We start from the raw sequence: 14,028 nt of genomic DNA, 5'->3' as shown, positions 1-14,028 counted from the left end.
ATTATACTTTAATATTATGATATAATTTTTAATTTATTTATTTGCGGTAGACTGCATAGTATATTTGTAAATCACCGGTAGACCGCATACTAAACTCGTAAATTCACCGGTAGACCGCATACTATATGACAGCCAATTATCTTTTAAATTATAATAAAAGTAGTAAGTGTGTTAGTGTTACCAATTTGTTCATCTCATATAATATAAAATCGAAGTGCAACACAATTATTGAGGTTTGAGATACATACTATACTCATCCACACTGGTAGATGGAAATGCTTAAAAACGTGTTTGAAATTTTAAATGTTGAAGACTGAAAACGAGTAAACGAGAAAATTTGAAATCAAACTAGTAAGTAGTACTATACTACAATAGTAAGTACTCACTAATCAGTAATCACCATTCACCAGTAGGTACTATAGGTTAATTCTTTAGCTTTGGTACTGACTACATGCCGCTGTTATCATCTATTGACACTAGTCTTATCAATGTGTGTATGATAAATTGATAATGATAACAAACAAAATAATATTAATAATAATATTAAATTATAAAATAATTTTACCTAGGTATTAATAATAATAAAATATAGTAATTATTAAAGTCTTATCAGTTGTCACCTTTTCCTAATGAGTAAGTGAGTAAACTGCGAATAGATCTATTGTCTAATTTCCATAATAATCAAGACAATCAAGTCAACCATAATAAAAATAAACAGTTTACTCTCGATTATCCGTGACGGAATCGTCTACATACATATATATATACAAAAAAATATATACGTATTGTATCTTTCCATTATAAATCATTATAGGTTTAATTGGGTTGTCAAGACGATACAACTCTGTATGACAAAATGTTATTAAAAGAACTTCAATCACAAGTTAAAAAGAAGTTTTCAAACAAAGAAACAACAACTTGTGACTGATTTTTTTGCACATAAATAATTTATAATTTTTATTAATTTTTCATTATACATGTACATACATACATTCATTGTACATACATGTGTATCTTTTTTAATAATACATATGTAATAATAATTTTCAATTTCAATTTCCAATTTAGTTTTTATTATAAAATTTAATTTTGCGGATTATCCGCGGAATTCGTTTATCCGTGGATGTCCTGTCACCCTATTCCACGGATAATCGGGAGTAAACTGTAATACCTATTATTTAGTACTGTAGTACCTACTTATTTCTATATTACGAAGTCAGCGACTACAGTCTACCTCAAAATTTCTACGATGTAAAAAAGAAAAAAGTAGGTATTCTTTATAGGTCTACGATTGGAAACGAACGACCCATTCAGTTTAAAATGAGTTGTAGAGGTTCAGTATATTATGTATGAGCATATGGCATAAGAATCAAGCCTATAATAAGGCTTATAAGTTATAAGTTATAACTATGGTTAATACCTATAGGTTTTTCTCTACCAGCAACTTTTTATAGTTAGGTATCAGTTTATTAAGATAACATTTATCATGTCATTATATTTTATACAACTTTAAAAAAGGTAGGCAAGTGGGCAAGTAGGGTGCCTATGGTAGCTGGGTTAATTTAAAATTTAAATTCAACGATATAAGTATCATTATCATTGTATACATACGAAAAACAATTCTGAGCAGTAGCGGTCAGTCAGCTTATACCTAACCTAGCCTAACTTATCATCAAGTAGTACCTATAATACTTCATGATATTATTTTTGTATAGCTATTATATTAAGGTAATTTATTACATTTTTTGTGCCTATTACGTTAGATAATTAAGTTGATATATTTTTTCCAAAAATATTGTATTTAGTTATTATGTATATATTTATACCATATTATTTCAACTTATATAACTCGAAATTTAATATTATCTTTCTGTAAAATATTATAAAATTTTATATCAATGGTATATTATATTATTATATGCTAATATCATTGTATAGGTATGCGAAAAACAATTTTGAGCTTAGATAGCCTGTTAGCGTATAGAATATTTTATATTATATTTATATTGCTTGTTGACCTTTTTTTATTAATAATAACACGGTAAGTTGAACTAATTTTTTCAAAAAACATTGCATTAATTACACATTTGCAATTTGCATATCCTAAAATTATAATAACTGAATAATAGTTTAGGTATTAGGTATCTAATACATAGATAGGTACCATGTATGTAAACTCGAACTGTTTTTAATGTTTTTAAAATACAATAAGAAAATATTATGTGGAATATTGTATTACAATTTCTGTTGATTTAACCGAGCATAAATTTGTTTATCAATAACACTTTAAAATGAAAAACTAAAAAATTTTAAAATTTAAAATGTCTATAAATAGCTTAAAAATTGTTCAAATATTTTAAAATATTAAAATGTTTGAAGTTGCTATGATTTATAGGTACTTTTTGAATAACGACAAAAAAACTAAAATCATTTGATAAAATGATAAGTCATCATTATTTTACGTTTATATAATATTTACTAAAATAAATGTATCCAATTTCATACAAATTTAAAACTTCACTTAAAAAATATTTATAGAATGACACTAAGCTTTTTCATTATTTTTATGAATAAACGTAAAATAAATCATGTTATCATTTTTGTTATTTTAGGTAGAATTTTAAAAATTTTATAAATGTTTAACTATAAACTACTTTTGTAAATTGTAATGATTTTGTAAGAGTTTGAATTTTAAACGAATAAACGATTATAAATAAAATATTGTAACCAATAATTTCGAGATTATTTAATTTATAGGTAAATGAACAACTTAAAGAAGGAACCTTTTTATATTCATTTGTCAAGTAAATCATAATTTTAAATATCTATTATAATATACCAACATCGTAAAATCAATATATTCATCGCTTTATTCGAAGTCTAAAATGAGAATTTTCGAAGTTTTGGAAAGTTAGAACTTGTTATTTACATTATTATAAAAATTAATTCACGAAAAATAGAAAGAGTTTAATGAAATATTTTCTCGTAACAAACACCTACTATTTTTGTAGTTGGTCAATAATTAACCTTATCACACAAAATAAAACTTTAAAATTAAAATTACTTTTTTGGAAAATTCTGACTAAAGTAGAAATAATTAATTTCCATAATATAAGTATTAAGAAGACGTTATACCCGCATGTAGTGATGTCTCTGTCTTACAAATGTAGATCCTAGCAAATTTTCATTCAGCAGAACACATTTTGTGATGTTAGCTTTAATATTAGAGTCAATTTACCTATTATCAAACTTAAAGATAATAATGTTATCTAGGGCATCTCAGGTTTTTATTGGTATTTTAATTTTTACGAGCATTTCAAAGTTTTAATATTTTACATAACCATAACTCACTTAGAAAAAATTAAGATATCAATAAAAACCTATGAAATTCCCTAGATAATAATATTCTTACCTTTAAATTTAATAATAGGTAAATTTATTCTAATATTAAATTATTAAAGCTAAAATCACAAAATGTGTTCTGCTGAATAAAAATGTACTATGATCTACATTAGTAAGACAAAGACAACACATGAGGGTATAACGTCCTCTTAATGTATTATAATGTGGAATTTTCGTAAATTGTAAAACCTTACCTACCTTATTACGTTTTGGAATTTGGATGGACTCAAAACAGTCAAAACCACAACTTATATGATGGAATGAAATCCATGTCATATGCTAATAATCAAAATAGTTGATTGGTATTGTTTTTATAAAAAAAAAGTATTAAATAATGACCAGTGTTTATTTCAAGAGGGGTACCTCTATACTATATAATGGATGTGTTAAATTTGAATGCAATGACAGGTATCATTGTATACAAAAAACAATTCTGAACGGAGATGATTTGTCAGTCTAGGATAATTATTATTTAGTATTTAGTATAGAATATATTATTACCTATATATTTAATTTGTAATGTATCTATATTTTACGCGATTCCATTAAAAAATTAAATTTCATACGCTCATAAAATTTGAAATTTTTTTACTTTTGACTCCCCCCTTCAAAGTATCAACTACATCGTTTTCCTTTTTAAAAAGGGGCTGAAGTCAAAAATCAAAGCACTATTACTACTCCAAAACTTGATGACTGATAACAGACACAAAAATAAAAATTAAATTAAAAATTAATAAATAAAAACACACATTATTGTAAAATCAATACATTCATCACTCCGTTCAGAATCTAAAAGAATAATACTGTCGACGAGACAAAAAATCGTCTCATGTCAGTTGGCTTAAAAAACTATAAACATAATACTAGCATTATTCTATATAATTAAATAATAAATATAACATGTACATGCACATACAGCATCTTGGAACAATAACCGGAAACATGATAATAATATTCATAATATAACAAATTGTTTTGTACCAGCCAGATACTTAGTGTCTTAATAACAATAATGAAAATAATATGTACATGGTTGACAGATACAAATATATATATATACTAACTAAGGCAGGCCCGAACTAAGGGGGGGGCAGAGGGGGCGCGTCCCCAGGGCCCACAACGTTATGGGGCCCCAAGGAAAAAATTAAGAATTCTAAATATCATTGTCACAAATAATTAAGTTATTAAAAAAAATTATATCGTATAAAATTAAATAATTAAGTATGTTTTTGTGGTATGTACAGCATTTCACTATTACTACAGAATAAAGAAATTACAGATATTATAGTGTGTATTTCTATTTTCGATAGTTGAGTTTGATAAGAAATATCAATAGTTTTGTTATTAATTTATTATGAATACGAGTTATTATTGTATATAATCTATTTATAGACTGTTGAGCCTTATTTATAGCGTGTATGGTAAATGCCCCTATAGTGATTACTCTGTCTCTGACAGAATAATGCATGATAAATTGATAACTAATAATACTTATTGTGTTATTATTTTAAATCGTGATTATTGGTTAGGTTGACTGTTGTATTTTTGTTGTGTATTTGTTATCTGTTCTTTCAAACGATAGTACTCGTCGAGTAATTATTTATTTCATTTCTTTTAATTTGTATTACCTATTTCACAATGAATGAAAAAAAAATACATGAGTGGATATCAAAAAAGGAAACTAAAAAAAAAAAAAATGAATTGACTGCTGCATTGCCAGAGATTACTGGATATTTTAATAGTAATAATTGCGATTTATTACCAAGTAAGTTATAATTTAAATTTTTAAGCAACATATAATATAATATTAATTATACTAATTATATATGTATAATATAGTACAGTGTTGATTTTCTAGTCCATTTTTTTTACCTATTTAATATATATATAAGTGTACTATTCATTGGTTAAACATTTTCAGTTAATAATGATAAAATTGATTCAGCTGTTGCAAATGAGGCAGAATTACAAATTTCTGAAAAATGTGATTCTACTTCTGGTAAGTTATAATTTTAAGCAATATCTATTGTATTATATTTATATATTATATAATATATATTTTATGTATAATATTATAGAAATATCACATATAGTACAGTGTTGATTTTCTAGTCCATTTGTTTTACCTATATATATATATAAGTGTACTATTCATTGGTTAAACATTTTCAGTTAATAATGATAAAATTGATTCAACTGTTGCAAATGAGGCAGAATTACAAATGTCTGAAAAATGTGATACTACTCCTGAAAGTGTTGAATTGAATATAAATGATTATAATGTAAATTCATCTTCATATATTGATCCATATTACTGGCCAAGTGAAGTTCATAATAAATTCCTACAATTTTGTGTAGATAAAAGACCAGAATTCTTCCAAAATAAAAATAATAATTTTAAGCAATCTGCCCGTTGTGATGGTAAATTATAATGTAACTTCAGTATACAAATAACACCTAATTAAAATATACTGTTTAAATAGAAAACATATTTAATTTACAGATAAAAATCACACAAGACATCTAACCAATGGAATGTTTGTACGAACACTGTCTAATGGTGAAAAATGTCATCGGCAATGGATGCTATATTCTCCCAGTCAAGGAAGTATTTTCTGTTTCATGTGCAAATTGTTTGGAAGTAGTCGATCAAAAGATAATCCATTTGTCTGCAGTGGATTTGATAAGTGGAAAAAAGTGAAAGAATCACTCAACACGAAAATAGTTTAGATCACAGAAATGCCACTACAAAATGGTTATTAAGAGTAAACTCAACTATTTCAATTAATAAAGAAATGTGTAGACAAATCTCTGTGGAAACTGAATATTGGCAAGAAGTATTGAAACGTGTAATTTCTGTAATCAAGTTTCTTTCGTCAAGAGGCTTACCATTTAGAGGCGATAAAGAAGTCTTCGATGTCAATAATAATGGTAATTATTTAGGTATTTTAGAACTTATTTCAGAATATGATCCTTTTTTAAGAAATCATATTGAAATGCATGGTAACAAAGGAAGTGGACATCCATCATACCTTTCAAAAACTATTTGCAATGAACTAATTACTCAAATGAATACAGATCTTGCTAATCTTATTATAACACAAATAAAAGAAGCCAAGTATTTTTCAATCATAATGGACTCCACACCTGATTTATCCAAAACTGATCAAATGGCCATAGTTCTAAGATATTGTACACCAACTAGTGTCAACGAACGACTAGTTGAATTATGTCCATTTGATAATCATAAAGGTCAGTCATTATATTTTATATTAGAAAATTACTTAAAGAATGTCGGACTAAATATTGAAGATTGTAGGGGCCAGTCTTATGACAATGCTGCTAATATGAGCGGCAAGTAACAAGGTTTACAAAGTTATGTGAAAAATAAAAATAATTTAGCCGTCTATATTCCACGTACTGCTCACTCATTAAATTTAGTTGGTGTGCATAGTGTAGATTGTTGCATCGAAACGGTGAGTTTTTTTGGATTTGTTCAAATGTTATACAATTTTTTTAGTGGCTCTACACATCGTTGGACAATTTTAACAGAAAAATTAGAAAAAAATAGTAAAAATCAACTAAGTGTATTAAAGTCGTTAAGTAATACACGATGGTCTAGTCACTTAGATGCTTGTAATGCTTTGATAAAAAATTATAATACCATTATTAATATATTGGAATTAATTTGCGATAGTAATACTGAAAAGAAAATGGTGATACTAGACGAGATGCAAAAATTTTATTAAAATCTATATTAAAAAAAAAAAAAAACCGGATATTTGGCTATTTTATGGAATGATATATTAGAACGGTGCAATAAAACATCTGTTGAACTTCAGAGCAAGATGATTGATCCATTAAAATCAGTTAACCTTCTTATATCTTTGAAAAATTATGTGGCTAGTCTAAGAGATTTGTATGACACTTATGAAAATCAAAGTACAAAACTAAGTTTAAAATTAAAAAAGCATTTTAAAAATGAAGATAATGAAAGACAAATTAAAACAAAGTGTACAAGTGGATCTCAAAATTCAACTCAGTTAAAAGGTATTGACAAATTTAGAGTAGAAACACATATAATGATTGTAGATAAATTTGTAACAGAATTAGATAAAAGGATAACCGCATATAACTATGTATCTCAGCATTTTTTATTTATCATTAAGTTAAATATTCAGCCAAATAATGATATTAACTTAAGCTTGGACAATTTTATTTCTATGTATAAAGATGACGTAGAACCTTCTATAAAAAATGAGTTGGTTCAATTTAGAGAATATTGGGATCTCAGTAAGCCACCATTTGATGCTTCGAATGTGCATAAAATATTAGAATGGTTTTAAGAAACAAAAATAAAAGATGTATTTCCTAATATTTTAATTGCAATTCGATTATACTTAACAATTTCTGTCGCAAATTGTTCTGCTGAACGGGCATTTTCAAAGTTGGCACGCATAAAAAATAAGTTTAGAACTAGTCAGACTCAAAAATCCTTAAAATCATTTATAATTTTATCTTCGGAACATGATTTGTTACCATCAATTGATTTTCAAGAAACTATGCTAACTTTTGCTAGTGACAAATCAAGAAAAAAATGTTTTAAATAAGAGTACTTATAATAATGTGAATTATTCATAATGTATAAATTATTTAATAACTATTTTGGTTGAATATAGAAAAGAAAACTTATGGTCGTTTTAAATATTATATTATGTGTAATAATTACAACTATTGATTTTAAATGTTTTTCATCTATATAACATCTAAAGTAGCGGTTCCCAACCCATGGGCCGCGGCCCACTTGTGGGCCGCGAGCAGCATGGTACTGGGCCGTGAGCCATAGGTATAATAATAAATATTTTATATATTTAAAATAATATTATTATATATTTTTTGTTATATTTCTGATCATAATAATATTTAATCAATTTTAACTATAGTGTATAGTCATAGTGTATACTGTATACTACTATACTGTATAGTAAATGTACAATTAACGATACGATATCGAATGTTTGAAATTAGTTTTATCTTATATAGTTCGTTGATTATTAATAGGTTCTTGTTATTTGTCATTTTTATCGTATTTAACGTACACGGCGTGCGGGTTGCGATAAACTTAATAGGTCTTTCGATTTCGTAAATTGGTAAACTAGTTATTTGTGGCAGTAACAGTGGTTGTGTGTTTATGCGTCGTTGTGTCTGTTTTGAGTTACTACATAGTACTCGTATTACATAGTGTCATAATACATATTATTAATTACGCTACACGTAAATATGGATACTTGGTTTCGAACTGGGTCTTGTCGTAAGACGAAGCTGTCAACTGATGAAGGAACTAGTAGTAGTGGAACTAGTAGTGAGATTGTTGATGTGTCAAGTTTGAATATAAGAAAGAAAACTAAAATATATTTTCGTAAGTATAACCCTGACTTTTTAAAAATCGGGTTCGTATTTTTTGGTACTGAGGAGGAGCCTATGCCGCAGTGTGTGATTTGTTTTGAAACGCTATCCAACGAATGTATGAAATTTTCAAAACTTGAAAGGCATCTATCAACTAAACATCCTGAATGTGTAGGAAAATCTCTCGATTTTTTTCAAATCAAGAAAAAAAATCTTTCTATGACTAAATCAGTCATAGAAAAATCTTCAAAACAAAACATAACAAGTACCCAAGTTTCTTATGAGCTTTCATTATTAATCGCAAAGAAGGGGTCAGCTCACACCGTGGGAGAAGAACTTATTATTCCCGCAGCAAAAATAATAAGTAATGTTTTGTTTGATGAAAATTGTACCAAAAAAATTAATGAAATTCCGTTATCAAATACGACTGTGAAAAGAAGAATTGATGAAATGTCGGAAAATGTGAAAATAGCTATGATTACTGTTTTAAAACAAAGTGAGTATTTTTCGCTGCAACTGGATGAAAGCACAGACGTTGCTGGCGAAGCTAATTTATTAGCTTTTGTTCGTTTTGAGTTTAATGGTAATATTGAAGAAGAAATGCTGTTTTGTCAGTCTTTGTCGACAAAAACAACTAGCGAAGAGATTTTTAAATCTGTTGATAGATTTATAAAAGAAAACGAAGTAGATTGGTCAAAGTGTGTAGGTTTGACAACTGATGGGGCACGTGCTATGTCTGGAATTCATACTGGATTAATTGCCAGAGTTAGGTCAGTTGCTCCTTTAGTTCAATGGGCACATTGTAGCATACATAGAGAGGCTCTTGCAGTTAAAGGTTTGGACGAGTGTCTCAAAAAAACTCTTGATGGTGCAGTTAAAATCGTTAACTTTATTAAAGCAAGGCTTAAAAACTCCAGACTGTTTGGTGTTTTGTGTGATGAAATGGGAAGTGAACACAAACAGCTTCTACTTCACTGTGAAGTTCGTTGGCTGTCAAGAGGTAAAGTGTTATCAAGATTGTTTGAGCTCCGTGATGAACTTAGGGTTTTCCTTATGGAAGGGGACTATGATCGAAAACTTGCAAGTTCCTACTTAGAATTGGTGACCGATGAAAACTGGTTGAAACGATTGGCGTATTTGGCGGATATTTTTGGTGCCCTCAACGTTCTTAATTTAACTCTGCAAGGCAAAGACATTCATAAGTTTTTTGTGCAAGACAAAGTTGATGCAATGATAATCAAGCTTCAACGATGGGCTCTAAAAGTAGAACAAGATTCCTTCGATGCATTTCCAGTCCTACATGATTTTCTTGAAACTAACGAAGTTAAAATTGATAAAGCAACAGCTACAACTATACAAATCACCTCAAATCTTTAGCTTCCAACCTCAGGTTATTTTTAATTATTTATTTTTCTTAATTACAAATTAATATTTTTTAATAGGCATAATTGAAATCATTTTTACACTGTTTTTAGAAACTACTTCCCTAAAATTGAAGAGGAAATCCAATGGATCAGAAATCCCTTTGAAGAAGATTACTTGAAAAAATTGAAAATATCTGCAAGTGAAGAAGATTCATTGATTGAAATGTCATGTGATCAGACTTTAAAATCGTATTTTAAAAGTACACAATTATTGCCATTCTGGTTAAATGTTCGGAAAGACTATCCAGCAATCGCTAAAATTGCACTGAGAAACTTGATGGGCTTTTCGACAACTTATCTATGTGAACGTGCTTTTTCTACTTTAATTTATTTAAAAAATAAATATAGGAATAAACTGAATGTTGAAATTGATTTAAGACTAAAACTAACAAGTTTTAATCCAGATATTGACTTTCTCGTGAAGAACAAGCAATGTCAAAAATCACATTAAATTGTTTATCTTGTGATAATGTTGAATTAAGTTTTTTTTTTTAAATTTTTAAAATGTTTTATTCCTAATAACTATATATACATGTATATATGTATATAATATATATTATAATATTATATATACATGTACCTATATATTATATATTATAACTTTATGAAAACGTATATGTAGGCTATGGGTGGGCCTCAAATATTTTTTTACAAAATTAGTGGTCCGCGAAACTAAAAAGGTTGGGAACCGCTAGATTCTAAACAATTTAAAAATATTTTAGGTTATTTATTGAGTTGCATTTTGGGTGCCTTAATGGGGCCCATTATTCTATAAATCCGGGCCTGAACTAAGGGACCAGGCACCCGTCAGTGTTTAATAGCACCGAGCATCATCATTCTTCCCACTGGACATTGCCAGAAGAAAGATTTTAGGTGGTGCGCTACTTCATTATGATTGAAATTGAAGTCAGTTTATGTGGTGGAACTGTGGAAGTCCAAAGTGTTTTCACGTGGGCGGTAGAAAAGAGAAAGATAAAACTGAGTGGAGCAGGTACTTGCAGGTTGTCATCCATTGAAAAATGTGTAGAAGGCCAGTAATATAGCTAGTAATAATAATTATTATTTACATTATATTGTGTTGGCGGACAGAGGTGGTGGTTTCCGGATGGTACTCTAAGGTTGCGAATGGCGGTGGTGACACGAGATATTTGCGTGCGGCACCTATAATGAGTATAATATATAAATAAATTAACAATACCCATAAAAGATATACTGTCATCACTAAACGTTACCTCATAATATATTATATTCAACGTACTGCTATGAATTGGATTTTTTACTCATATTATCTATGCTAAAAATAAATATAGAAATCGATTACCTACAAGTAAAATCAGTTTAAGAATCTAACTAATTAATATATTAATTAATTTATATTTTTTATTAATTCGTACTATAAGTTTAGTATCGAAAAAACAACTCCATCCATCACATTGAACCCATTTTATTTATTTATTCTATTTCATATCATTAAAATATAAATATTTGGATATGAAATTGAAACAATAAAAACATTTTTATTAAAAGGAAGCTTGTGTTGTCTCCGTCTTACACACGTAAAATATAGCAACAGCTGTTTTGCGCGGGATAAAACCACTCGGGCTGTAGTGAATCCAAATTGATATATAATGTAGTTAAGAACATTATCTGTGAAATATCGTTTATATATTTTTTTTTAATATCACTTATGAGCGCTATGACTTAAAAAATTCTTATTGTTTCAAAATCTATTATTTACTTTTTTTTAGTTATAATATCTAAAAAATAAAAACGATATTTCACAGTCAAAGTTATCCTTTTTACGTGGTGAAAAATTCGTTTCTTAGTTATTTCTACATATACCTAGCCTTTTCTGTTCTTTCCCGCGCAAAACAGTTTTTGCTATGTTTTACATTTGTAAGACAGAGACAACACGTGCAGGTTTAGCGTCCTCAAAGGGGCTCGCAATATTTTTATTATATCTAAGACGTTTGTACAAAATTTTAAGAAACGCTTAAGTAGTATATTAAGTAATTACTAATTTGTAGCGTTAACCATCGTTTAATTGTACACGAGTTTTTTTATTGTTAATGGCCCTCTTTTCGAAATTCTAGCAACGACAATGGTCTGTCGGTATTATATGTATTATCATTATTATGTAGGTACTTAAATCAGATATTTTAAATAATAATTATGAACTCAATAATAATTTAGTTACTTACATAAAATATGTTAAATACAATATTCTAAATATACGAGAATATCTAGTTATAGTTTGTTTATTGTGTAATAAACTAATATAATTAAGCATCATTTATTATGTTAATATGTTATTGTAAAAACATAATTGATGTTAAAATTTTATATTTTTTGGTATAGTATGAATTGTGGTAAATATGAATAATTTCATCAATTATAAGTATAATTCACTAATTTTTAAAAGAAATATTTTGATACAAGAATAGGTAGTTAAAAATTACATTGATTAAGGCAATAAAAACGTTTAAAAGATTAATAATGTTATTCATAGAAAAAAAACTGTAATTTTATTAATTTCCCATATTTTTCTTTTTATTAATATATAATAATATAATGTGCTATTTTGTTAATTTAATAATAGTTTAAAACTATTTAAGATTTAATAAATGATCAGATTATTTAAAAATGTACCTATTTAAATTATACTCTTCTATACTAAGCATAGCTGAATTGTGTATTTATATGTATGCATAGCAGCAAATATATATCTTTATGGTTCGGTTACATACTTGGTACTTGTAAAGAAAATTTTAAAAATGTCTTAAAATCTTACTAAAATGCCTCCATCACTGACGGACTCGAATATTATTTCTCTATCACTGTTTTCTTCGAGTGACATTTCATCATTTAGAGAAGCTAGAGGCAATATGTAGGTATCCATAGATGTTACGGCATGTACAGATAATCCATAAAAAAGTTTTGGCAATAATGATGATTTATCAATATTCACAAATTTCCAACCTATATAATTTACACAGTTTGGACAAAAAATTGCAGAACTTGTAAACCTATAAAAATCAATTATTACAATAATGAGTAATGACTAATAACAAAAAAATAATGCATTTATTATACCCAAATAACCAGATATCAGATGATATATTTTGAACCATTACTGCGTTGTAACCATCTTCTAGGTCAGTAACTGTAACTAGACCATTAATTACTCCCCAAGAGTCACAATAACTATCCACTAGTCCACTAAGAGATATTAAAAGCAATTGACTCATATTGGAAATTGGAAAATCACATCTAAATCTAGCGCACTTAAATTTTTGCATAAATTGCTAGAATAAAAAAGATTAATAAGCCATTGTAATTACTTTAATACCTACCATTTCTTACATTTTTTTTTAAATACTGTAGTTCATATTGAAGTCGTAGGTTTGTTGACTCAATACCAAGCAATTCATTTACTTCTTCTTGAGTGAATAAACCAAGTTTTGTCACTTGGAATGAAAATATACTTGGAACATTTGAAAATGTTATACCTTTATCTTTAAAATATAAAACATTAAAAAATTTAAATATCAGTTACATAACATATGTACCAGATACATAAAAATCGAATTTTGGGCGAGTAATTTTTGTGTTATACGTATTTAAAGTTTAGACAAGCGGAGTAGTGGACAAACATTTTGCGGGGTAACCACTCCATTCCGCACATCTAAACTTTAAATACTTATAAGTTATAACTCATAAACTACTCGCCTAAATTTGATTTTGATGTAAAAAAATACTCAGAAAATTTTTCTGCTTTGGTATATGAAATTAAAAC

At 27.5% G+C, this 14,028-nt stretch overlaps 1 protein-coding gene across 6 annotated transcripts in view; it reads right to left on the bottom strand.

Moving 5' to 3' along the window:
- The window catches only part of LOC132924136 (DNA ligase 3), a 57,041-nt gene extending 43,942 nt beyond the window's left edge, over positions 1-13,099 (bottom strand). For 2 of the 6 annotated variants that reach the window (XM_060988255.1, XM_060988253.1), the window contains exon 1: positions 249-380. Coding sequence is in view for 4 of the 6 variants with exons in the window: in XM_060988253.1 (XP_060844236.1) it covers positions 249-257 (9 nt within the window). In the remaining 2 variants the exon portion in view is untranslated. The other 4 variants (XM_060988251.1, XM_060988252.1, XM_060988256.1 and 1 more) reach the window with 4 other exon arrangements.
- Positions 13,100-14,028: the final 929 nt, after the last annotated feature.

The sequence above is a fragment of the Rhopalosiphum padi genome, chromosome 3 (genome assembly GCF_020882245.1).
Source record: "Rhopalosiphum padi isolate XX-2018 chromosome 3, ASM2088224v1, whole genome shotgun sequence".
Classification (NCBI taxonomy): Eukaryota; Metazoa; Arthropoda; class Insecta; order Hemiptera; family Aphididae; genus Rhopalosiphum; species Rhopalosiphum padi.
Note: the sequence above shows the minus strand (reverse complement) of the source record. Positions and strands in the feature narration are given on the sequence as shown.